Here is a 27,867-nt window from a genome sequence, read left to right as displayed (position 1 = left end):
GTTTAAAATGATGTTTCAGTGCAGAGCCTTTCAGTGGAGAGAAACGGTTAATGCACAACTACAACTGACCCTAGAAAAGAATACAGAATGCTATGCTGAATGTGAATTCCTCTTTGATGCACATAAACACTGAAAAGCTTTAACAGGAGAATTATAATAAAGCTGACCTTAATTATCAGGGCTTTTAAAGGCTAACATTATTTCTAACCCAAGAATGTTATTAAATGATGTGTAAAGGGCACTTTAACAATTTCAGTGAGGGTATAATAAATCCAGCATGACAGAAAGTTTGCTCTAGTATATTTGAAGGATGTTTATTTTAATGCAGAACAAAATATAAACAGAATGTCACAGTTATAAAAAGAACTTTTTCAATTAGTAATTAGTATTTCTGCTGCAAGAATAGGGTACAAGACCACATCTGTTTTTACTTTGCACATGACTCAGTCACAAGTCCAAATAGAATACAGGATTTTTAAGGCGTTGAAATTTTAACATTAATTTCTACAATGACTTTCCTAGAGCATTTTTTTTTAACTATTGGAAATTCCCAAGACATCTGCATATAGTCTGTGAACCTCAGACCATGCTGCAAGCTTTTTTGGAAAATTGTGAGGAAGCAATTATTCAGCTTTTGAGGGGGAAAGTGCCACAAACAGAATAATTTATGTTTAAAAACGTTTAATATTAGTGTAGTTTGCCAGCTCTATAACAAATAATGTCTTCCATTCTGCTTCCGAAAGTGTTTGTTTCAGGCCCCAGCATTTATGTAGATCAAATGTCCTTAACCGATAATTCAATAAACTCAAAATAGAACATTTTTAGCCCCACCTTGGTTCCACAATGTTAAATAAAACCTTCTCTAAATTTACATTTAAACATTTTTAATGGTTATACTTTGTAACAGCAAAAGTGGTATGTGATGCAGTGACTTGTATATTCTCGGTATATACAGACTTCTTTTTGCTATATTTAATTGCTGGGATTTTTTTATTCATGTGTATAGTAATGTAAACACCCCTCTCCGGTTTTAATGATTAGAAAAAGAGCTCTTAATATAAATTAGATTGTGCAAACCATCATATATCTAATTTTCAATATGTCCCCAGCGTGCAGATCAAAAACTCCATGTGATGGGGTCATATGGAAGGTATTTCCCCAAGGCCCTCATCTGGGCCCATATAATCTCTGAGAATAAAAGAATGCCAGGCAATGAAACTACAGTTTCAAAGTTCCTAGATCAGAATGTTTGCAAACACGGATGTCAAGAGATACTGTTAGTATTACATGGTTATTACATGAGACTGCCATAGCTTATCAAAAGTCCTCTTGGCTTGTAGAAACACAACTACTCAACTGACCTGAGCTAAAATTTTATCTTCCAAATACTGGCACTGTAGCTATTTAATTTAACTTTGTGTAACTTAAATGTATCTATTTACTTCATTTATATCTGAGCTGTCTCCCCAATTGGGATCTAAAGTGGTTTGCATCATTCTCCTTTCCTCCATTTTAAATCTTGATTAGGGTATTATTGCTGTAACCTTGGATTGCTGTCTGCATCCCTGACTAAGGTGTCCAGTAGAAAAAATATCAGCATCCAACACTAACAAGCTTTATTGATTCTTCTAAGAAGTCCAGGTGAGGTCTATCTGTTCTGTTTATAAAAAGGTACAACTGTGATGCTAAAGGGTTCTAATGAAATCCACATACATAGAAATTGTCAGTGGTTTTTAAGAGCAGTTGTCTTCACGCTGCCTATCTGTAGGTGGCCATAAAAATGCTGAAGTCCTCTTGATTCTTCAGGGCAGATTTAGCTCATCAGTGTACCTGGAACAGTGAGTCAATGAGAATTAAAAATATGCACATGCTCTTAGGGACATTTCTTCTTTTAGGGTTTGCGAGATCAAACTAAAAAACCCCAACAACAAAGTAGAATTTCAACTAACAAATGAATGTGTTAACATGCATACTTTTCTCCCTCCAGCAATTTGATGATACCTGCTACCTTTGCAATTCAGTTTTGACTACATTGCCAAATTTCCAAGTGAAGAACCCTCATGACAAGCATTCCCCTGAGGTGGGTCAGCTAAAATGTAAGCTTCTGATTATAGATGATATAGTGCTACCCTTGTATATCTCAAGGTTGCAGAGCTGCCAGAGTGGGTCTCCAGGCATTTTTATGACCTATTTATATTTCATATAACACAGTTGATTTTTTTCCAGTTGTGAGAAGTGAGCTCTACAGGTAGCAAAATTATGACTGTCAAACAGCCTATGAAATCATATTGGCAACAATAATAATTATTTTCCTCAAGAGCATCTTGTATCTTTTCTCATCCTCTCAGTCTCGTATGACCAATTCATACCTAGATTTTCATTTGATTTTTCTGCAGTGACTGTATACTTGGTCACTTATAACTAAATTGAACACATTTATTCCATCTGACAGCATTGTATGAAATGTTGTGAGATATGAACATTTACTTATATTTAGAACAGTCCATTTAAACAAGTAGATGACTACCTGACCTTGCAGACATGAAGCAAATATAGATATGCAAGCCAGTTGACTGTATTCGATGGTTGTGTGTGTTAAGCCAGTGGCAATGAGCGACCATATTTGACTGCCATTATTTTGGATATCTGAATGGATGAAGGATTTGCACTGGTGTAGTGGTTAGGAGGGTAGTGGTTAGGAGAGCCAGCTTGGTGTAGTAGCTAGGAGTGCGGACTTCTAATCTGGCAAGCCAGGTTTGATTCTGCGCTTCCCCACATGCTGGGTGACCTTGGGCTCACCACAGCACTGATAAAGCTGTTCTGACCAAGCAGTAATATCAGGGCTCTGTCAGCCTCACCTACCTCACAGGGTGTCTGTTGTGGGGAGAGGAAAGGGAAGGCGAATATAAGTCGCTTTGATACTCCTTCAGGTAGAGAAATGCGGCATATAAGACCCAACTCTTCTTCTTTTCTTTTTCATATGTAACAATGGATGTTATGTGGTTGGAGGAGTGGTGGGCCTTTCAGAAAGTCTAAATGCTATTATGTGGAGTTTGTGCTGTGATACAAATACATGATGAGGGATTGCGGAAGGCCCAGAGGACTAATGAAATGGTTCAGCAGCATATCCTCTGTACAGCCTTGTCTGTCTGACTCCACCTTACTCTCTCAATTATCACGGATGCGTGGTGGTAGGTGGTGATGAGTATGTGACTGCTCTTCCCTTATTTGCTGCTCAGTAAAAGCAAGGGAGTCATACAGCCTATCATTGCTGACCTTCTCAGACAGTGGATAGGAGAGCATGAAGAAATAGACTTTATCTTGAAACATCTGTACAAATCAAGCTCCTATGATATTGGTGGTTCTGCCCACCATGGTTATTACCAATACTCTCCTCCCATCCCTTAGACATTCTGATTGTTTCAGTGTGTGTTCTATTAACACAGATATGATCCCTAGAGAGGGAGACAGTGTGTGAATGCATATGAGATCATCACAGAGTTGTTCCATCATCTGTATAATTACAAATGAAGTGCCATAATTTTCTTGCTCCATGTTCCTGTGTGTGCTAATATCCATGGCTGTGTCTTTGCCAATTCAGAAGACTTGTCACACTCCTCATGTTCCTGGATTGTCATTGCCATCTCCTCTATCTTTTTAGCAATGTTGTTTCAGTGAATTCATGTTCAGTGTGTTGTGTTTGTGGTTCTGCCCTGGACTGAGCTTAAAGTCTGAGGCAGGTCGGAATGGGCAACGTAATTGATCAATGCACTGCTAGATCCCATCTGCAGGATTCAGTCAGCCTAAACCAGAACTGACCAATAGAGTGCACTGGTGGGAAGAGCCACTGTTTCTGATTGTCTATAAATTGAGGTTTTCCAGGGGGTTCTCAGTTCAGTTTTGCCTCTTGCACCACGATGCTGAGATCTTAATAAAGAGCTGATTGAACTCCCAGTTCCTTGAACCCACGGATTTAACACAGTGGTAGTGTAAAGCAGGGGTAGTCAACCTGTGGTCCTCTAGATGTTCATGGACTACAATTCCCATGAGCCCCTAACAGCAAACACTGGCAGGGGCTCATGGGAATTGTAGCCCATGGACATCTGGAAGACCACAGGTTGACTACCCCTGGTGTAAAGTGCAGAAAAGGCATGATGGCACTGAAATCTATGGCAACCTGTACATGTACAATTCTCTGCACGTTGTTAAATAAGAAAAAAAAAAGGACAGAAAATACCAATTGTTCCAATCCTATTTCAAAAATCAGAGTAGCATATTGAGCAGAAGTGATTTTGTAAGTATCCCTGGTGTACATTCAGACAATGACACAATTCACACAGATGCTGATTATCTTTTCAAAAGAACTTTTTAAAAGCCCAATATCCTCCCCAAACATTCAAACTGGCACTCTGGCATAAAGCCATTCCTGCTGCAACTCTTTTCTCAGCAAGGAAAAACAGCCATTTCTGCCTTTGCCCATGATAAGGACATATTGGGTCTCTTGTCACTTCATTCCAGTAATGGCAATGTGCTATGTAACAATGGAAACATTTTCCGTCACTGTTTTAAATTTCACAGTACTCTGCAGGGAGTGTGAGCATATTTCCTTACGCTAAATCCTGTTCAAATTGCATATAAACAGATCTCTAATTTGCAGGCCCCTTACTGCACTATTGCTTTGGTCTTTGGCTTGCTTGGCGCTAAGATTTAATATTCTCTATCTTTAAAAACAAACCTAGACAATGTTTTCCGTGACTTCGGACTGACCACCTTTTGCCCAATAAGATGGTCTATTTGAGGTGCATCATAATTGTGTCTTGATGCAAAACACATTCCCGTTTCATCCCTCCATGGCATGGAGACTCTTCCTTAAATAACACTGGCAACAGGAGAGCTGAAGCAGTGAGGATCCTTTTTGTGCCTATATTCTTAGTCATATTAAATTGAAACATGCCAGGCAGTGGCATTTTTACATTATCATGGTTTCTGTGAGTAATACAACAGCCAAAGATGGTATGTTTTACAGATAAAACCATATAGTGGGAAAGTGAAAACTGGTACTTTGAACCCAAAGAAGATATTATTTTTTCCCCATTTCTTTATAATGTAACTGTCTCAGAAGATTTTTAAGTGCTTTTAAAAAAACGCACACCCTGTTTTACAGACTTTTCTCTGAGCAGGATTTTACCCTAAATGTATCTGGGTGGTCTGGCTGAATTTGTTGTTTATCTTGTTTCCAAATATTTAATCTGGTATTGTTTCCACTTGGTTGCTGCTTCTTGTCATTTTATTCCAGCCATGCATCCCTGAGTATCTAGTAGTTGCCTTGAGGTCAAACATGGTTTCTTGTTGTTTGAGACATTATCACCTGCCTGCCCCACTTGATCCAGCTGTGAGCTGCGGCCCAAAGCCAACTTAAGCTGCCTGGCTGGGGGCAAAGGGAGGGGACCCTTTCAAGGCCCGTTCTTAGGAATGGGCTTTGAAGCTAGTCTATCATAATTTTGATGTAGTTGTGAAAATTTAGGTCAATAAGTTAGCCTATTATCCTTTTTCTTGCCAAATATTTTATGAGTAAAGTTTTTGCACGAAGAACAATGAATTTCAAGATGTATGGAAACCTGAAAGGGAGGGCAGGAAGGGCTGAGTCACTGCTTGGTTCTCATGGCCTTTTCTGCCCAAGGTAAGGCAAGTCACCACTATGTGGGTCAGGAAGTTTGGCCACTGATTCTGGAGGTATTTTGCCTTTCTCTGGACATAAAGCAGAAGTCACTGGGGGAATTGCGGGGGGGGGGGGGGGAGATAGTTGTGAATTTCTGTGATATGCAGGGGATGGATTAGACAAACCCTGAAGTCCCTTCTAATTTTATGTTTCTATATATTTAGGAATCTGACCCAAGAAAGACAGAAACTCTAATGTTGTCAGGAATGTGACTAGTCCAATAACATAAATTTAGACTCCTAGAATAAAACTCTCTAATATCAAAGTGAATCTGGAAGGGACACACCATTCATCATATTTAGCATACCAGGCTGGCTCCAGTAATCCATCAGTGGAATGTACTGGCAGATGAAGACTTTTGCCATACCCTCAGACAAATTGATTAATGGAGTCATGGGATCTGTGTAGCTAATGGCTACATGGGTTGGGGGAACTGTTCCACAAATTGGTACACGTGCTGGGCCCGTAATGTGCAGAGCATCCTCTGAGTTTGTAGGGCACGGCTGTCACCAGAGTAATTGTTTCAGAGTTGAACAGTCTAGGGTATACCCAGGACCCATTTGGCAAAGCACTCCAATTAGGAAGGAAAAATGAGATGGAGAGAGATAATTTCAAAAAGAAACAACCTTTAGTCTCCTAGCAAGATATAAGGCTAGAAAGATGAAATGTAAGGAACAGAAAAAACATGGAACAGTGTTGCAGGACAGTAACACAATCCTAGCCATGCTACCCTTGGTTGTTGTCAGGCAGGGTGACTGGGGATTCTGAAAAGTATGTTGGGGCTGTGTTCCAGAGCAGAAGAGGAGGGAAGGTGGTCTGGAATGAAGGAAAAATCCAAACTAAGCTAAGATGGTGAATATCCATATCGAGGGACTCAGTGATTCAACAGGCGGGTAAAGCTCTGCGAAGCAAGCAAAATGTAAAGTAGTGGGAGACAAAACCATCAACAGAAGTGGAGGGGCCTGGGAGGGCTCGTTTTATAGGTTTTGTTTGATTACAAGGACTGCAATTGTCAGCTAAATCATGACTCCCAACCAACAGATGAAGTTGAATACCTGTGTTTGAGATTGACCACTTCATACTGAAGGCAGGGACTCTCATACTTCAGTATTCTTCCATTAAATAAAGTTCCTTCAAAAAGAAAACCAGATGTCAGAAAGTATGGATCTAATCTCATTGTCTTTTTGATGGGGATGAAGTTGCTAGTGCAAATTAACCAGCTGCTGATGCTGAACTGGTTGGAATTTTAGGGGAAATCAGGTTATTGTATTGATTTCCCGAGTGACACATTATATGACACACCTTATCTTTTCACACTGCAGGTGCACTAAACTTGGTGACCTCCCAATGGGTTTTGCCAGTGTCAAACTAAGATCTGGGAAACCCAGTTTTGAATCTCTGCTCTGCCAGGGAAGCTTGTTGGGTGACTTTGGGTCAGTCATATAGAATCATAGAATTCTATGATTCCATCATTCTATATGACTGACCCAAGGTCACCCAACAAGCTTCCCTGGCAGAGCAGAGATTCAAAACTGGGTTTCCCAGTTCTTAGCCTGACCTAACATATATTCTTAGCCTGACCTACCTCACAAAACTGTTGAGAGGATAAAAACAAAGGAGAGAAGCCCCTCGCTCTACGCAGGCCTGCCCTTAATCTTGATCTGTAAACTACAGCTGGTCCAGAATGCAGTGGCCAGGGTCCTCACAGCAACACCTTGGAAATCCCACATTCAGCCCATTCTCTAATAACTGTGCTTGTTACCAGTCGATTTCCGGATCAGACTCAAGGTTCTGATAATCACCTTTAAGGCCATACCTGGTCTGGACCCAGGGTACCTGAGGGACTGCCTCCCTGCCTACTCCCTTCAAATAGTTTTATGCTCCGCTATCTCCAAATGCCTGGTGATCCCTGGCCCCAAGGAGGCTTATGTGACCTCAACCAGGACCAGAGCTTTCTCTGTCCTGGCTCCTACCTGCTGAAACAAGCTCCCAGAGGAGATCAGGGCCCTAATGGAGCTAAAATAATTCTGCAGGGCCTGCAAAAGGGAGCTCCTCTGCCAGACATTTGGCTGAGGTCCAATAGTTCCAGCATCTTCCACTGGGCCATTGAGCCTCCCTCCCATGAATCTAATGCCTTGTACCAACCATTCATGGGCTCATCAGTATGTTCCAGTTACAAATTTGCTGTTCTTACTGTTTATTATTCTATTGTTTTATGCTTAATGACTTTCTCTACATTGTTCCTTAAGTTCCATGTGAACCACCCTGAGCATCTGGGGAGGGTGATATATAAAGGTAATAAACAAATGGTAGACCATTCTACCAAGTGTGCTCTCACTTGCAATCTAGATACAGGGGTACCCAATTAAGTTTAAAAGGTCTAGGAACAATCCAATCTGTGAGCTAGCACTGCCAGGGCCATTCAGCTTAGACTTGGGCATTGGTTCATCCTCTGCCACTGGTAGAGTTGCGGGAGGAGACAGCTGCTGATCTGACACCAATCATTGGTGGTGCTGAAAGGTTTGAGCCAAGTGAGACCAGCAGTGCTAGTGAGACTACTGGGGCCTGGCTCTGTTTGCTGATGTGCCTCAGGAACTTACTGGGAACTTTTTGACAAGTTAAATGGCTATTCTGCCTGGGATTCTCCACCTCACCTGCTGTTTGTGAGAATGAGATCTAAGACTGATCTGACTTCCCACTACAAGATCTCACAGCTATATACATGTTTAGGATAGGAGTGCCCAAGGCTTTCAAATATGAATTCCAACTTGATTTATAATTATAGACTCAACCCCCAGCAGGAATGATGTTTAATCTTTTCAGTTACATTCCGGCCATATTAAATTGCATATTGCACAGCTACATTATAAACCTGTTGGAACCTGCATAAACAAAACCCAACCAGAATGTATTACTTGTGGTGTATGGTGGATGCGCTTCTGATCAGCCAATATCTCATTTGTGGGACAGGCTGCTTGGTAATAGACTTTGCATTTCTTTCCAAAGTTCACTTTGAAGTTTCAATCCTGTTCTCCCCTCCAGGTTTTCCCCGAGGCATTTATTTTGTCTGTATCCTGTGCACATCTCCTCTGTATGTATTCACACTCAATATTGTAACTGTCAGTTCAAACTCTAGCTCTCTTTCAAACTCTGTGTTTGCTTTAAGTAGACTTTTTGCCTTTTGTTTAACTGAAGGGATAGACTAATTTAACTGATACACCTTCAATCTAAAGAATATGCAGTTTTATCTTGAATTGTCATCATAGTCCTATTTTTTACATCATATATACATAGAACATAGCAAGGACAACATTAGGATACAGGGAAGTGGAAAACTACAGAAAGTGGGAGGTAAGGTTTTTGGGTATCATTTTTATAACCATTTCACCTTCTTTTATGACCCATACTCATCTTTGATACTCAACACTGATTGCATTCACATTGTCCAGAGGAGGGCAACAAAGATAGTGAGGGGTTTGGAGACCAAGACGTATGAAGAAAGATTGGGGGTAGGGATGGGCGATTTGGTTTCGGAAACGGCCGAATCGGCATTGATTTGGCTGCCAAAACAGTCCGAACTGCAGCCCCTTTAAATTTTAAATGGCCGAATCGCCTTGATTTGGCGATTCAGAGGCAGCCGCTTGGCTTCCTAGGTGTAAACTGCATGGAGCTTTTATTCCAACAACCAGGTCGATTCAGTCCCGGCCCTCTACACAGAATGCGATTTCCGTTTTGATTTGGAGCGATTTAAATTTTCCTTCTGCAGCAAGAAGGATTGATCTGGAGTGACCCTACCTTTATTGTGCGATATCTTGGAGTGCTTTTAATGCTCAATATATTTTAAAATTGCATTGTTTTGAATCTGGTCTCTCCTCCATGGTAGGGAACCCATGATTGGCCACAGGTGGTCATGTGATAAGCCTGCCTTAAAGGAGAAGCCCCTAATTTCTCTCAATTTCTGTTGGTCTTGGATTTTTTTTTCTGCCTTCTTCGATCCTCTTACACCCCCCCCCCTTTCAAGAAAAGAAAGGCTTTTTCCTCCCTCTTCTAACTTCTTGGATCCTCTTCCCCCTTCAAGAAAACAAAGAAAGAGTCTCCATTTGCCTTCCCCCATTTTCTGAGCCTCCCTAACCACGTGCAGAGCACTTTCCTGTTTCAATGGGGGGGGGGGGAGGAAGACTCAAGTTCAAAGCGATCTGAATTCAACAGGAGTGACAATGAAATAAACAAAGTAAGTGCAGACTCTGCCCTAGCCTCCTGCTGCCTCTTTGCTAATTTTTTTTACTTTCCCCCCCTGCAATGGAAATCTTTTCCCCAACTTGTCCTGGGGCTGGGGGGAGGGGTGTAAGTTGCAACCCTCAAACCTCTAGGGGAGCTCAGGGAGGGTCTTCCCTGACTCCCCTGCAAGTTTCAAGAAGATTGGACCAATGGGTCCAATCCTAGGGGCTCCCAAAGATGGGGCTTCCAAAGATGGTACCCCTAGCTGCTCCAATAGGATATAATGGAGAATCAGATTCTCTATTCTGAACTTGATTCTCCACAGACTTCTATGGGGAATAGTCTTTGAGAGGCCCTAGGATAGGACTCCCTGGTGCAATCTTCCTGGAACTTGTAGAGGACTCAGGGAAGACACTCCCCGAGCTCCCCTGCAAGTTTCAAGAAGATTGCACCAGGGGGTGCAATCCTATGTGCTCCCAAAGAGGGAATGGTGGGACCCTCTTTGGGAGCAGGACCCCCTGGTACAATGTTCCTGAAACTTGCAGGGGACTCAGGGAAGGCCCTCCCTGAGCTCCCCTGCAAGTTTCAAGAAGATTGGCCCAAGTGGTGCAATCCTATGGGTTCCCAAAGAGGGTGCCTAAATTCAGCTTTGACTCCAGTGATGGGAAAAAAAACAATTTCTGCAAGTTAATTGCCAATTTACTGGTTATTTAACCTGCTGAAATTATTTTCCCCCACCATTAAAGTCTATGGGGAATGGTGCCACCCTCTTTGGGAGTCCATAGGATTGCACCCTTGGATTCACAAATGTGCAGTCAGCAGGGGTGATACAAGGGGATTTACAGCCAGTGACCAGTAAGTGCACACTAGCCATAAAAGTTCATGTCAAGAAATCAGACTACTAAGAACCACAGAAAACTTTAAAAAAACTGCAGATCCAGTGTCCAATTCTATCTAATGCCTACAGCAAATAAGACTGGAAATGACACCTATAATGACTTGTGGTGCATCATTCTTAAACACCAGCTTGCCTACATGACTTCACTAATCTGAAAGCTTGAAACATTCAGACAATCGACATATTTTCCATTTGGCAATCCATAGATTGCCAAAAATCATAATAAGCCTTCAGGTTCATGGGTAGCACCAGTAGAATCCCTCCCCGAACACTCATAGGCTATTTTATTATGGTTCTATTTGCATTCTAAGCTGTTTAGTTTTCCTGCAGAACAGTTATTGTTTCTACTTGTGCAACAGTCTCAAATAATGAGGGCCTTCCAAGAGAGAAGCAGATAGTTGCATGGGGAATAGTTTCCAGGACGTGCTGTACCAGCAGCCAGATGTTCACCACCTGCCTGTATCCAAACAGCTTAAATGAATCTGATTAGGGACAACAAGATGACTGCTCAGGATTATACAACTTTGTCACAGCTGTTGCTGCCTTCTACTTAATGTTGTTTGTAAAAGTATCTGACATTTTGAATTGAGACTTACTACTTTTGTGTCTCTTTGTAGTTTACTACAGTACAATTTTTGTCTGGCAGTGTTTGGTTCTGGGTCAGCTGGCACATGAGTTTTCTCACACAGTCTCCTGGGGGTTGTAGTTTCTCTTTTCATATTCACAGTAAGTCTCCCCACCCCACTCCAATAACTTGTTTTTAGTATTTTTAGAGAATTAAAATAGATTTGTCATGGGCTTGTTAACACTCGCAAGAGCTGAGTGGTGGTACATTATTCTAACTTATTATTATGGGGGCCCCAGAACCCCTCACACAGATATGCCCATTAAGCAAACAAAAGGGCAATCTTGGATTGACCAACCCATGGGATTCAGTTAGCTGTTAATGTTACTGTTCAATTGTAAAAACTATCATTATCATTAGATGTTGTTTTTACTGTTAGTACTTGTTATTATTAGATGTTATTAACGAACCATATTGTAGCTGTACTATGATTTCCAAGTTCTCTGTAAACCACCTTGAGCCACAAGGGGAGGGCAGTATATAATAAGTAAGTAAATAAAGCAGTCAGAGACAGGGGCGCCTGGCGAAGACTTTCCTGTAGAATTGCCGAGGGTCGGACACGACTGAATTTATAACGTCATCATCATCAAATAAATACTAACAATATTTACAGGGTATAAACTTTTAAGAGTCAAAGTTCCTTAGCGGTGGGCATTAACTGGTTTATGAGCCAAAATTCATCATTAATTTAGCTGAGTTCATGACCCAGAACATTTTCTGGACTTCTGTCTGGTTTGGTTTGGGGCCTTGGGCCATTTAAATCTATTAGTTGAGCAGAGTGGTCCGCCCATCAGATTTAAATGGCTGTGGGAGTGCCGCAGTCTGCTCTGCAGAGGAGCCAAGAGGGATGCCATGTTGGGAGGTCTCTGGCCCTCTCCTGGAGGCTTGCAACCTACAGTGGGTTTCAGCCATGCTTAAAGGTAAAGGTAAAGGTATCCCCTGTGCAAACACCGGGTCATGTCTGACCCTTGGGGTGACGCCCTCTAGCGTTTTCATGGCAGACTCAATACGGGGTGGTTTCCCAGTGCCTTCCCCAGTCATCACCGTTTACCCCCCAGCAAGCTGGGTACTCATTTTACCAACCTCGGAAGGATGGAAGGCTGAGTCAACCTGGAGCCGGCTGCTGGGATCGAACTCCCAGCCTCATGGGCAGAGCTTTCAGACTGCTGCCTTACCACTCTGTGCCACAAGAGGCTCTTACAGCCATGCTTACTGCCCCCTTAACAAGAAATTTGGAGATTGGGAGCAAAGGAAGCCTTGTTGAGCCCACTTGGAGTAGTTGTGGATGAGTTGCTGAGAGATAGAAAGGGGAAAGAAAATCTCAGTGAGCCCACCTAGAACAGCTCTGGATGAGTTGCCTAGTGTGTGTGTGTGCGTGTGTGTCTATGGGGGGGGGGCAGAAGGTAGTGGCTCCTGTGGCTGCAGGGGAACCAGGGGGAAAAATAGGAGGGGATGAGATTTCCCCCTGCAGATATCATGGGCCTTCACTTGTCCACTTCAAAATGGAAAACACTAACACAATGCCACTGCCAAATAGATACAGTTATGTAACTAGGCTGCATTTCGTTCAAGGATGCCACTCACATTTGCCCCTTGTGGCTGAGCTCCCCATCTCTATAACTGTACTCAGAAGGTGGTTTCAGCAAGGGATTTGTATGGAGGAAAATAAAACAGCTGCTCTTGGGAAAGGCAAATGGAAGAAAGGGAGAGAGAATCATTTATTTATGCTGCTCATGTTAGAGCCATCATTTATTTATACTGTTGATGTAGTTCTTTCATTAGCTTCCTATCACAGCTGACCATGCTTCCAAATAGTGCCTGGATCCAAAGTAGGCAAACAAGGACCCCCAAATACTTTATACTACATATTGCACAATACACACCCATATGGCGGTATTTCAATACATTTCTCCTAAAAATAAGGCTGCATTTATAATTCAGCATTCTAGTCTCTCTACAGGCTATACATAATGGACAATTTCCAGTGAACTCAATGGGGACAAAGGGAAACTAATCACAATTGTGGGGTTTGACTGTCCCTTCACAAAGATATGCAATGTAACCTTCTGCACTAAGGCAGTAACTCACAATCTAACACCCCTGACCCCCAAATACAATTTGATTGTTGTGTATGGTAATCAATCAGGATACATCTTGCAAACTGTCTGCACCACAGGACTTCCCAGTTACATGCCATGCCCCTAGGATCTTGTTGCTTTCAGTGTTTACTTTAATCCTCCGTACTATCCCATATTTTGTGTGCCCAATCGTTGTTGTTGTATATGCATCTTATCCATATGATCCTGGGGTATTGTTACATTCCTGATGACTTTGTTTCTTGTTTTCTGGCAATCTATCATACAAAATGCAACCCTGAATAATGTTGTGCATTTATAACCATGCCACTGTTAACAATCTTCAAATTATTGCAGTGACTCATGCTGCACAAATATTCAGTTGAATAACCATCTAAAGAAAAATAACCAGGTAGAGGCTTTTGACTTTGTATTGGGGTGATATTTTGGAAAAAGGCATCTATGGGACACCCAAAGTATGATCAAAGGAGTAAAATTAAGTATGTATTAATGGACAATATAAGTTGCAAATCATGAGCATGCCACAATTTGTGGTGCACATATTATGCACGGCTGCCAAAACGGCGATTTCAGGTCACATGGAAAACGCGGAGGGGGCAGACGTGACGCACACCACTTATGCACGGGATGGGACGCAACGGCGGCAAAACCCAGAGTAACCGATTATGCACACGGCGACCCCGACGCCGTTTTTGGTTGCGCCCCGGTCACCCGGAAGCTGCACTTTCTTCTGCGTTTCGCTAACGCGGCTTTTTCGGCGGCATGCACCGAATCTGCGGCCGGTTGCAGCCGGCTCCATGTGTTATCGGTGATTTTAGTTGCCGCCATTCCACCCCGAATGTGCACTATCCCCCCCCCCCCCCGTGCATAATAGGTCATAGTGACACTACATATTGGGAAGGCTGGTGACTATCACAGTTTAGTCATTAGTACCATTTTCATGCATACAGGGTGGCTGCTGGGAAGGTAGGGTTGCCATTTGCCCACTTATGATGGGGGGCATCCAGGTATTTGTGCCTGCTGCCCACCAATACTTACTTGAAGAAGAAGAGGAGTTGGTTCTTATATGCTGCTTTCTCTATCCGAAGGAGTCTCAAAGCAGCTTACAGTCGCCTTTCCTTTCCTCTCCCCACAACAGACACTCGGTGAGGTAGGTGAGCCTGATAGAGGCCTAATATCACTACTAGGTCAGAACAGCTTTATCAGTGTTGTGACGAGGCCAAGTTCACCCAGCTGGCTGCATGTGGGAGAGTGGGGAATCATATCTGGCTCGCCAGATTAAAAGCCGCTGCTCTTCACCACTACACCAAGCTGGCTCTCTGATTGGCAGCCATAAACTGGCAAGCCCAATGTATGTGTGTGTGTGTTAATACCACAGAAGTTTCTTAAATCCTTTTGAGTTTTGCTTATGATAGAAACCTCAACTGTGTCTGGGTGGGTGGGTAGCTTAGGTGAGCTATGATCTCTTAGTCTATTATGCAATACTAGATCTAAAGCCCATTTCACTTGGAAATGAAATGGGCGCTAGATGGCCTGGGAGCAGGCCCACCCCCCACCCGAGGCTCTCTCGAGCCTTCTCCTGGCCGGCGGAGTGGAGCTCCGCCGGCCAGGAGAAGGCAGCGCGGCCCACCTCTCACCCATGGCTGTCTGGGTGGGTGAAGCAGCCAATGGGGAGCCGCACTTTGTGCGGCTCCCCATTGGCTGCTTGGGCCGAGATGGACACTCCGAGTTTTTATCCCGGACAGGGCCCGCCCTAACTCCTCCCACACTGCCCTTACTGCTTTATTCAGTCCGCGGCGCTCCGCGCCGCGGGGCTGTTTAAAGACGAGGGGGAATAATACAGATTTGATTTACAGACCTGTTGTAATGATTGCATGCCAAATGCTTTAAACATTAAGTTTTCTTAGTATGAAACTATTTCAATGATCTTTTTATGCTTTAGATTCCATATGGTGAGGGGGTTCTGTAATCTGATGTACTGTTTTTATTTTAAAATGTAGTTTTAGCAGTGTTTGGAGTACTAAATTGTGTGTGGGGGAATAGTTTTGTGTTTTAAACTCACTAGCCTATCCAGACTGCCAGGATTTTTCTTTGGTGCTAGTAGTTGTTACAGGGTTGCAAATCACAGCTTGTGTACTCTGAGAGAAAATAAGGGAAGAAATTTTCTCCAAAAAAGTCTTGAAAGTATGGATGTAGCCCTATATTTTATGCTGCCTACCTATTTATGGATGAAATTCTATTTGACTGTTTCCTGCTTATATACAGCTTTGTGAAATCAGATCTGTCCACCCCATCTGTATTATGAAATTTTTATGCCTGGGAAGAACTGAACTATGTCTACAGAACAAGACACAAGAATTTCTTGGAATGCTCATTCCTGTACACTTATTGGGCAGTGGCTGTTTCAAAGCCAGTCTTTAGTTTTGCACTGAAAGCAGATGCTAAGAATGGTAAGGAGAAAGCAATCACGACAGCACAGGACAGTATCCCGGATAACTCATTGTCTACTTGTTCTTAAAAGGTTTTTACTATGTGTCCTGAACATAAATGAGAAGGTACACTTTGTTGCTCACTCAGCCATGAGTCATTGATCAATAAAAGCCCCTGACTGATTTTATTGAGCAATGAAATGCTGTGGGGAGTCAACGGCACAGCCCTTGTTCTATTCAGCTGTAGTGACGTGAGCGTTCAAAGGCAACACGGATGCATTTTTGCCCCTAGTGCAGTCCCCACCTAAACTTCTGAACTGGTACTTAATGTAGAAACCTGACAGTCAGAATGCAAATCGTAGCTGATATTAATGAAGCTCTTCAGTGTCACTTAAGCAGCTGAATGGTTGCACACATGTCTAAAGCAGACACAGGTCAAGTCTGCACAGGGCTTTTTATCCACTCCAAGCCCAAATCAATCCCTCTCGTCTGCACTGAATTTGATTTCCATTTTGATTTTGGGTGCTTTAAATTTTCCCTCTGCAACATGTATGATTGATCCGTGGTGACCCTATCTTTCCCCCGTGATATCCAGGAGTGGATACAAGCCTTGAAATTTGAAAAACTGCCACCAGTACAAGGGTGGATTTCTGCTTTTTGCAAATTAACTTTCTGCTCTGGGCATGCAACACTGACATAGAGCAGTCATCCCTGATTGGCCAGGGCATCAGTTCAAAGATTTCCTGGTTCTCAGTTGCAAGGCTTCCCTTCCTGTTTTAAAGTGACTACACTCCAGAAGCCCACACTTCTCTTAGCAGAGATTTGCCTTGTTCTCTGAGAGGCTATTGCTGGCTTGGGAGTCAAAAGAGAAGAAATAAAACATTAATGCTGGCGGGACTTCACCCAACCCCCCCCCCTTCACTAGTTCAGGAAAGGTAGTTCAGTTTTGTGACCACTACTCCCCTCTCCCCTCTGAGCTTCTCCAATCAAGTGCAGAACACTTTCTGTTTCAATTCAGGGGGGGGGGGGGATGGAGGAAGCCCTGAGTTCAAATCGATCTGAATGCAGCAGGATCCACAATGAAAATAACGAAGTGCAGAATCAGCCATTTTTTTGTTCCTTGATTTCTATCAGAAAACAGTTGTCCTCTGAGCATGTGTTTATTCTTGAACTAGAACATGTTCTCAGTGGCAACATTAGGAACATCAAAACCACCTTCTTCCATGTGCACACACATTTTTGCTATGATATTTACATAGAAAAGTGGAAGATTTGTATTAGATTTAAGTGTCCCCTGGAGTGGGCCATATTTGGAATGTTATCGCATTCTAATCCCGTTCTCAATTTTCCTGACTACTTCAGTGGAAATATTTATTAAATGTTACACCATTGCCATTAGATAAGATAATGACTAAAGATCTTTTAAGGATAGAAATTACTGGATACAACACTGACCTAGGCTAGGGGTCCTCTAGCATCACTCTCTGGCCTGAACGAATGCTTGTAAGAAATAGATAACCAATTTTGGATAGGAATTGTGATTAAGTGAGATGAGTTTTTCTTTCTTTCTTATATATTTGTTGCCCTCGCTTGGATGGCCCAGGCTAGCCCAATCTCATCAGTTCTCAGAAGCTAAGTAGGGTTAGTCCTGGATGGCAGACCACCAAGGTCATGATGCAGAGGCAGACAATGGCAAACTACCTCTGAACACCTCTGGCCTTGGAAACCATAAGCTGGTTGTGACTTAACAGCACTTTCCACCACCACCATGCATGTATTATTGCTTATCATAATGGGGTACGATACCTGTAAAATAGGTAGAAAATGTTGAAGGAGGACATTCATTGACATTCGCAGAACTCCAGTGCCTACAATGGAATCTGGACATTCCAGATAAGATTTGGCTGATGCTTCCAGGTAATGAATCCTGTGAAGTGAGTTCCTAAGCATCTCTTCTTGGGATGCCTTCCCCCTCAGAGAAAAAAGAATTAATGTATGATACTCAAAGCATAATGAGCCTTCAAGACATTTCTGGCTTTCAAAATATGGGATTGGGGTAGAGGAAAGAAGCAGAGGTAGCGAATGGAAAGAGAACAAAGGGGAACAAAGTACATACCTGCTCTGGCTTACTATTAATGATGAGTCTCTTTCATTATCCTTTAACCCAGGCACCTTCTTGTTGTTCTAATGCATCGAGTTAATCCCTGTTTTGTTTTTCAGTCAGAAGAAATATTATGTCCTCTGACCTAGCTATGGGTCTCTGCTTTTCAAAGGAACTACTAAAATAAGCTCGCGGAGTACACCGTGTACTTGCAACTGGAACTGCTAGCAAAGAGAAAACTGTTGCCCAGAAAAAACTTGCTCCTGTCAGTAATGCTGTCCCCTCTGTATGTTCAGCTCTGCAGTTCTCTGTATAGTTGTTGTTTCTATTCAAAGCAAAAAATAAAAATATGTTTTGTAACCCCAAGGAACAAATGATCCCACATGCTTTTATGTACTGATCTCTTCAGTGGCCAGACACATAATTTGCCAGTATTGAATTGAGAAATATCTTCAATCTAAACATAATAACTGATTTTTTAAAAAAATGGGCATTGACCATGCTATATTTTAAGAATCAGTAGGGGGAGGAAGGATCTTTCTCTATGTAGAAGATAAGTGCAGGTAGTTTTCACAGTTTAGGGACTGGTTTCCCCCCAGACACATTTTCTGTGTAAGAAACAAGGCAGGGAGATTGGGCTGGGAAGTTCTGGTTCCCCGTGGCATACATTATTAGCATCATCATCCTGGATCTAGAGTAGCTTTGATCATTACCATGCAGGAATGGGATGTGCAATGTCTCTGAACTTTCTCTGTAATGCCATTAAGTATCCAGGAAGAAGAATTTCAGGTATGATGCTATGGGTTATCTGCTTCCTCTCTTTGCATCAGTCATTCTCAGCACTAAAGGTCTGACTGAGTGAAAAGCAGACAAAGACCTTGTATCCCTGTGACTGTGTGACTTTAATTCATTGTTGTACCAGAAACTGGGACAGATTCCACATGGAGGAATAAAACTCACACTGCCTCCTGTCAGGATTGTAGAATCCGTGTCATAAATTAGCCTGAGTTCCTCCATGTCAGTTATATTGTTTAATTGGACCTGGCGCCTGTTAGCCCCGGCCTTGTAGTTTGTAAGCAATAAAATAGAATAGTGATGTTATTTTAACCTTATCTTGTTATGGGCTCACAGGGTTGTTGTCACTTCTCTCAAGGATGGGAGTTTGGAATCCTGTTGTTGTTTCACATATGTCTTTCCTCACTAACCCCCCTCCTTGGGAACTGTCAAGTTTTGGGCGGGAGAAATGTATTGATAAGCTGAGGCAAATCTGGCTCGAGTCAGATTTGACTTTCAGTCCAATGCGTATAGTGCTAATCAATAAAACTATTTTCTTTTGAATAAGTTTTGTTGTGAGTTTCCTGTGCGTCTGACATCAAGTCAAATCTCACAACTCCTTTCACCTGCAAAATGCAGGGCGAGGGACATACTTTTTCTGAGCAGGGAGAGGGCCTGGATTGGGACCTCTCCCAGGGCGACGGCGCGGGTGCCGGCCCGCACAGCTCGGGCATGATGCGGGCAATCTCGGGGACAACCCCGGGGCCCGAGGAATTTTTGGAACGACACGTCACCCAGCGCAGGCGATTGTCTAGATACGACCGCCCCACTGGGGATGAGAGGTGGCCGGAGCACCTGGGACTGCCTAGCTACGCGCTGGAGCCTGTGGGTGAGACGCAGGACTTGCAGTACAAGCTGGACAGGGTGACTAACTGGCTGCAGGATCTTTCGGGTCGGCTGGATCCGGAGGAGAAGCGCCGAACGCAACGCCTGCTGAAGGAAGTGCTTGGTGGTGGTGCGCACGATACCAGCCTGCGAAGAGCGAGTGGTGGGCTTGCACTGCGGGAACACGGCATGGCGGACACGCAAGCAGCAGCGGATGCTGAGGCGTTGGCCAGGGCCAGGGCGCAGCTGGAGATCGAGGCGGAGGCAGAGGCTCGAGCGAGAGCGCAGAGGGAACGAGAAGGCGAGGACGAGGAGCGAGAGGACGAAGGCGGCGCGGGAGGTGATGGAGCCGGAGGGGACGGCGCGGACGGAGGCGAGGATGCAGCAGCGGCGGCGGCCGCGGCGGCGGCGGCGGACGTTGCGGGAGCCGAGGCGGCGGCGGCAGCAGCGGCGCGAGAAGCGGCGCGAGCGGCAGCGCGAGCAGCAGAGGCGGCACGGGCAGCGGAACGAGCAAGAGTGGCGGCGGGGAGAGGACGAGGCATCGGCCGTGGTGCAAGACCCCTCGTACCGGCCCCGGCACCGGCGGATTGGGGCCCGGGGCGCCTACCTGCCCACCTCCGGGGTGTGGAGATGCGGAGCACCTATAAATTCAAGGCTAAGTTTTCTGGGGACCCCTCCGATTTTCCTACGTTTCTGGTGCACCTCCAGGCCTACATGATGGAAATGGGGTTCACTTTCCAGGACGACGCTGAGAAAGTGCGTTTCGTGGGTCAAGCCCTAGAAGGCAAAGCAGCCAAATGGTTCGTGGACTTGTACCGTTATCACCCCCAAGCCATCCGTGACTACAACCATTTCATGAGAGCCCTGCGCCAGATGTACGTGGAACCGTTCGAACGAGAGACTGCGGAGAAAAAACTCAGGGCTCACCGGCAAGGGAAGTTGTCAGTGGTCGAGTACGCCAGGGAGTTTAAAGAGCTGGCTTCCTCGGTGCCGGACTGGACGGAACCCCAACGCGTGCTGTCGTTTGTGGGGGGCCTCAATCCTACTCTGGCTGACAAATGCCTCCTCCTGGAAGACCCGCTTACAGTTGAAGGGTGGGTCCAATTGGCTGGGGAGATGGAAAATCGATTGGAGCGAGCTTCAATGGTGCAGGTCCTGGCAGGCAAAACCGTGGCGAAAACTTCCACCCCGGCGAAAGTCAAGCCCCGAGCCAAGTTGGAGCCGTCGGAGCGCACCCGACGCATGGAAAAGGGGCTGTGCTTGGGTTGCGGCCAAGCGGGGCACTTTCTCGCACACTGCCCGACAAAAGCAACAGCGACCCCGAGGGCCGTGAGCAGCGCCCCACCGAAAGCCCAGCCCGCCAAGAAAACCACTCCAAAGAAAAGTGCCAAGTCTCTCCTGGTGCCAGTGGCTGCCGTACCAGCAGTGGACGACTCGGAGGAAGGAAGCGGGCTGGAGGACGAGGATCAAGCAGATGAGCAGTCGGGAAACGAGGACGGTCTGCTGTAAAGGCGCCCCGCCAGCAGGCCGCCAACAGGGGCAAACGCGTGGTGAGTGATTCCCCCTTGCTACTCCTACCTGCCAAGCTCTCCAACCCCAAGTCGGGGAAAACAGTGGGAGTCCGGTGTATCGTGGACTCGGGGTGCACCCAATCCCTAGTGAGCCCGGCACTGGCCGAGACTTTGGGGGTGGGAAAGGTGCCGCTAAGGGAACCCTTACCAATCACCCAATTAGATGGGAAATGTGCTCCCGGAGGGGAGGCCACGGCGAAAACGCGCCCAATGGACTTGGACATAAAAAAACATTGGGAGCAAATCCAGCCTTTGGTGGCCCCTCAGTCTGCCTTCCCTTGTGTGTTGGGGTTGGATTGGCTGAAGGAACATGACCCCCTAGTGAAGTGGAAAGAAGGGACTGTGGACTTTACCTCTCCCGCCTGCGAGCAGCACGCTCGACCGCGGGATCCCCCACGTACGGGGATTGTGGCCGCTCTGGGATCGGGGGGGACAGCGCTCCCTCCCGAGTATCGGGACTTTGCTGATGTGTTCGCGGAGGTAGAGTGCAACCAACTTCCTCCCCACCGTAAAACTGACTGTGCCATTGAATTGAAGAAAGGGGAACCACTCCCCAAAGCCAAACTTTATTCCATGAGCCCCCGGGAAATGGCGGAGCTTAGGGAATTTTTGGATAAGAACCTGGCGAGGGGTTTTATTAGACCGGCCACATCTTCATTAGCGGCCCCGGTCCTTTTTGTAAAAAAGAAGGACGGTTCGCTACGTTTGTGTACTGACTACCATGGGTTGAACGCGGTCTCCACCTGCAATGCCTACCCGCTCCCCCTGATAAAAGACTTGTTGGGCCACTTGGGGAAGGCACGAATTTTTACGAAATTGGATTTGAGGGAAGCCTATTACCGAGTTCGGATCAAGAAGGGGCACGAATATCTTACGGCTTTTAATACCCCCCTGGGGCAGTTTGAGTACACCGTAATGCCGTTCGGCCTCGCCGGCGCTCCGGGCGTGTTCATGAATATGATTAATGAAATTATGCATGATTTATTGTACCAGGGGGTGTTGGTTTACATTGATGATATTCTTGTGTATTCAGAGAATGTTGAGAGTCATGCTGAACTGGTACGCGAAGTGCTCAACCGCTTGCGGAAGCACCAATTGTTTGCTAAACTGTCTAAATGTGAGTTCCACCGCGATGCGGTGGAGTTTTTGGGGTTCCGTGTTTCCCAGGCTGGGATTGAGATGGACCCTGGCAAGGTGCGCGACTTGCTGGCTTGGGAACCTCCCCGCACCAGGAGGCAACTGCAAAGTTTCCTAGGATTCGCTAATTTCTACAGGACTTTCATTCCCAATTTTGCCAAAGTGGTGTTGCCCCTCACTGACTTGTTGAAAACCAAACAAGGGGGAAAAACGGCGAGCCGCCCGGGGACGCCCCTTCTGTGGACTCCCCCCTGTCAAGACGCATTTGCCAAACTTAAGTTGTTGTTTACGTCCGAACCAGTTTTGGCCCATGCTGACCCTTCTAAGCAATTCACTGTACAAGTAGACTCCTCGGACGTAGCAATGGGGGCCGTGATCCTCCAAGAGGGGGAGGACGGGAAATTACACCCGCTGGCCTATCTGTCAAAGAAATTCTCGGGGGCAGAGCGAAATTGGGCAATTTGGGAAAAAGAGGCGGCTGCAGTAAAATTGGCCCTTTCCACCTGGAGGCATTGGCTAGAGGGGTCCGCGATCCCATTTGTAGTCTGGACGGATCATAAAAACCTTCAGGCACTCAAGCAGCCCCGATCGCTTTCCGCCAAGCAAATGAGATGGGCAGAGTTTTTCGCCCGTTTCAACTTCTCCCTAAAACATCTGCCGGGTAAAATGAACTTTTTGGCAGATGCATTATCACGCCTGCCCCAGTACAACAGCAAACGAGACCCATTGGTGGACACCGTTTTCACCCCCGCCCAACTAGGGATGGCCGCCGTGACGCGCAGCCACGTAAAGACTGCTACGCCCATCCCAGGGGGCTGGGTCCAGAAGGAGATGTCACAAGATCCGGAGTTTAGCTCCCTCCGCCCTGATCTGACTGAGAAGGGGGGGCTCTTTTTTAAGGGCGAGAGACTCTTTGTTCCTGTTGCGGCCAGGGGAAAAGTTTTGAAACTTTGCCACGACGCAAAAACTGCTGGACACTTTGGTTTCGTGAAAACTCTGCACCTAGTCAGGAGACAGTATTGGTGGCCGTCCCTGCGCAAAGATGTGGAGAAGTATGTGCAGGGATGCCCTATTTGTATTGCCTCAAAACCGGTTGGGGGCAAGAAAAAAGGGCTATTGCAACCACAGCCCACCCCCTCTCGTCCATGGACAGATGTCACTATGGACTTTATTACGGACCTCCCTCCCAGCCACGGGAACACCGTTATATGGGTGGTAGTGGATGCTTTTTCTAAACAGGCTCACTTCATTCCCTGCACGGGAGTGCCTTCAGCACCAAAATTGGCTTCTCTTTTCATTGAACACGTGGTACGTCTGCACGGGATCCCGACACGTGTCCTGACGGATCGGGGCCCCCAGTTCGTTTCCAAATTTTGGAGGGAACTCCTGAAACTATTGGGGGTGGAGCAAGCCCTCACTTCGGGCTATCACCCTGAATCAAATGGCCAGACCGAAAGGGTAAACCAAATCCTGGAACAGTACTTGCGTTGTTTCATCAATCACCAGCAGGACAATTGGGTCTCCTTGTTACCGCTGGCTGAATTTGCCTACAACAATGGGGTTCATGCCTCAACAGGGGTATCACCCTTCAAAGTAGTGTATGGGACTGATTTGGCAACAGCCCCCACCTGGGAACTCAGCTCCACTGAAACTCCTGACATAAATAAATGGGCATCGACCATCAGTACAGGTTGGCCAGAAATTGTTGCTAGCCTCAAGGAGGCAAAACAAGCCTATAAAGCTCAGGCAGATAAGAAAAGAGTGCCTGCACCTGATTGGAAAGTGGGAGACCTGGCCTATTTGTCTACTAAGAACCTGAGGTGCCAGCAGAAATCAAAGAAACTTGGCCCTAAATACGTGGGGCCATTTAAAGTGGTAAAACTGATTAATACTGTGACTGTTGAGCTAGCTTTACCAAAGACTTATAGGAATGTGCATCCGGTTTTTCATTCCAGCCTGCTGCGAAGAGCTCCGGTCCCAGATGAGTGGCACCCTCCTCCAGACCAGCCTGTGCCAATTTACATCGACAAAGACACCCACTACGAAGTCAACCAAATTTTAGACTCTCGTTTGCACAAGGGTCGCCTTCAATATCTGGTCGATTGGAAAGATTTCCCCTCGGGGGACAAAGAGTGGGTGGAGGCAGGGAATGTGAAGGCACCCCGCCTTCTCCGGGCTTTCCATCGAGCATTTCCTGATTGTCCTCGCCCGGTAGATGCCGGCTAGGTGGGGGAGTGAAGTTTGTTTTAATGCGGAGGGATGTCAGGATTGTAGAATCCGTGTCATAAATTAGCCTGAGTTCCTCCATGTCAGTTATATTGTTTAATTGGACCTGGCGCCTGTTAGCCCCGGCCTTGTAGTTTGTAAGCAATAAAATAGAATAGTGATGTTATTTTAACCTTATCTTGTTATGGGCTCACAGGGTTGTTGTCACTTCTCTCAAGGATGGGAGTTTGGAATCCTGTTGTTGTTTCACATATGTCTTTCCTCACTAACCCCCCTCCTTGGGAACTGTCAAGTTTTGGGCGGGAGAAATGTATTGATAAGCTGAGGCAAATCTGGCTCGAGTCAGATTTGACTTTCAGTCCAATGCGTATAGTGCTAATCAATAAAACTATTTTCTTTTGAATAAGTTTTGTTGTGAGTTTCCTGTGCGTCTGACATCTCCTGCTTGTGTGGTTGGACCCCTCCCGGATTTTCCTGTCACTTTGTTGCAGCTTTTTGCCTCCCGATGAATCGGCAAGGGAAAACAATGCAAACTTCTCCCCCTGCTCCTTGGCTTGTCAATCACTGCAAGCCACCAATCCCTGCACAACAGTTGTATCAGGGACTCAAACTTCCTTCCTCCCTCCCCTCCTGAGCCCTTAAATTATTTTTTTAAGTGCACTTCCGCATTGCTATGGAGAAATACCACAACAATGAAACATTCTCTCCTCTTTTTGGGATGCTTTGTGTAATGGTCTCTATTTATATTGAAGTAGATTTCTGATAGGCTGGCCATGGTAATTGGACTCCGATGAGTGATTGTGTGTTCACAGTAAGGTTTAAAAACAAAGAGCAAAGACACCTAGCTTATTGGGAGAGGGCCGCTTCATCACATGCCCCCCCCCTTTCCTGTTCATACCCCACCACCAGAAAATGCAAACAGGAATCTGTTTTGGTTGCCCATTCCCAAAATGACTGTGCACAGTGTAGAGAACATTTTATTTTTACATGGGGAACATAGCTTTATGGTCCTGCAGCAATGCAGACTGGGGCATTTAAAAAAATCACAATCAAAAAATGGAGGGGAGGATGGGTGCAAAGGTGGGCAGAACACTGCTGAAACTATCATACATTTCTCCCTCCACACAGCCTCGCCCCTGTTTGCTCCCTGGATTGCTGGGCAGCAAGAAGTGGCAAATTGAGTTCAGGCAATTTCCCTCATCGCAGAGCAAATTAGACTAAAACTTGCACCAGCCACTTGAGAGCTCCAGGTTGCTGCCGATGTCATGTGGAAGCAGCACTAAAACCTGAGAGCAATGAGAGGCTGTCCTAGGGGCGAATTCCTCATGTGGAATCGGTCAGGGGACGACCCATAAATGGTGGGGTATTTCATATGTTGCCCCTGCAAAGAAATTCATGATTTACTCAACCATTTTTCATTCTTATGTACAATCTTACTTCCCTGAGAATGTCCCAAAAGTGTCCTTATTGGAGTTCTCTGGTGAAGCAAGTGTTCAGTCCCTTTAATATAGCCTTAAGGAGATATTTACCAGGTGACATTATTCAGCTCCAGATGTCCATTACTATGTATGAAGCCACTGTTAAAGGGATATTTTTCTCCAGGCCTGTTGATGACCCCTTTACTAATCATTATTGCTTCTTACTTCATTCAGTGCAGATATACAAATAATTAAGAAGTCATAGAAGCAACACTAATTCTATATGTATAGAAAAAAGGAAAAAGAGAAAGCAGCTATAGCTATCTCCACCTATGCTAGCCCAACTTCTCTAGCACTTACCTATGGCAACCTCCTCATCTTGACCTTAAAGGAGTATGGCCTGGTCTTGCAAAATTATCACCTTCATAGCACTCTGTAAAATCTATAGCTGACATGATGTGCTAATTGATCTCAAGTAGCTGTTTAAACATACAGAAGTTAAGTTTTGCAGCACAAGTATAACCTGATTTTTCATTTATATAAAACTCAAGATTTTTTTTTTTTGGGGGGGGGAGGGAGGGAGGAATCCTATCTCAACCAAACTGTTATTTTGCCAATCATTCTGGAGATGTATTCACATTCATAGCCAAGTTACACAGGTGGAGATTTTGCAATTACAATATATACAGGTTTATTAAAGCAATTTAACAACCCCTTGCTGCTGCCATGAAAACTGGGGTGTAGTTGGAAAAATTACGCAAAACTCCCTGTGGTACAGTTTGGGCTTCAGGCTGAACTAGGGTTGCCAGTTCCAGGTTGGGAAATACTGTAGATTCCAATGTCCAAAACAGCCATATTTTCCAGGTGAACTGATCCCATTTGCCTGGAGATCAGTTGTAATAGCAGGAGGTCTCCATCTGTCACGTAGAGGTTGACAACCCTAGGCTAGTTCCCAGTTGGAACCTGTCCCCCCCCTATTTTAGGGCTCTTAGAAACTGGGGGAACTTACCAGACATAGGGAGGGAAGTAAACACGATGTGCTGATGTCACCCAGAAGTGATGTAGGCACATTGGTGACATTGGGGCCATGCTGTGGTTTTTGGGGAAAAAACTCTATGATAAGAAGCTAATTCTACCATAGAGTTTTTGCCCAAAAGCCAGAGCCTCATCTCCTGATATTACTGATATCATGGGTGATGTCATTACATCAAGTTAATTTCTGAACTCTTCCCTGTTCCCGGAATGCACCCCCTCATGCCCCACTGGCAGCTACAAGGGACCAGGCAACCCTAAACTTGATATATAAAGGGAAATACAGAGAATGGAACAATCTGGCCCCAAAATCCTGTCAAAATAATGAACTGAGGACATGCCTATTACAGTGGTGTTTCCAGATCAAATACTTTTACAAAAGTACTTTTACTTTTGCTGGAAGATGGCAACAAAAGGTAACAGAAGAGTCTCCCTGGAGAAAAAGAGTTCAGTACTGAAGGCCTTCTCCTGGATTGCCACCTGCCTAATCTCAGAAGGCAAGGGCCAATCCAAGAAGCAGGGCCTTGGAAGATGACTAGTGGTTAGGTACATTCCAAAGATAGTAGGTCATCCCTATGTATTGCTCTCAAATGTGACCTGGAACAAACTGGGAGCCAGTGTAGATAGGCCTAAGATTGCACTGATGTGTTCTGGATGATCCATTCCAGTCTACATCGTAGCTGCATCATTCAGTTGCTTGAAGAAGGAGTGTTAAACCTCCTTGCATACCTTGTCCAT

The 27,867-nt window shown here is 45.1% G+C and overlaps 1 protein-coding gene and 1 long non-coding RNA gene across 2 annotated transcripts in view; both read right to left on the bottom strand.

Annotated features, from left to right (window-relative positions):
* The window catches only part of LOC143838144 (uncharacterized), an 81,787-nt gene that overhangs the window by 50,752 nt on the left and 3,168 nt on the right, over positions 1 to 27,867 (bottom strand). The gene's annotated exons all lie outside the window — the stretch shown is intronic.
* On the bottom strand, positions 289 to 27,867 carry LOC143838818 (uncharacterized). Its single transcript, XM_077340728.1, has 4 exons — positions 27,859 to 27,867; positions 17,792 to 20,348; positions 6,775 to 6,850; positions 289 to 1,830 (listed from the first exon to the last, which is right to left on the bottom strand). The coding sequence occupies exons 1-2, from the start codon at positions 27,865 to 27,867 to the stop codon at positions 19,464 to 19,466; spliced, it is 894 nt and encodes a 297-aa protein (XP_077196843.1). The 3' UTR covers positions 289 to 1,830; positions 6,775 to 6,850; positions 17,792 to 19,463.

Source organism: Paroedura picta, chromosome 5 (assembly GCF_049243985.1).
Source record: "Paroedura picta isolate Pp20150507F chromosome 5, Ppicta_v3.0, whole genome shotgun sequence".
Lineage (NCBI taxonomy): Eukaryota > Metazoa > Chordata > Lepidosauria > Squamata > Gekkonidae > Paroedura > Paroedura picta.
Note: the sequence above shows the minus strand (reverse complement) of the source record. Positions and strands in the feature narration are given on the sequence as shown.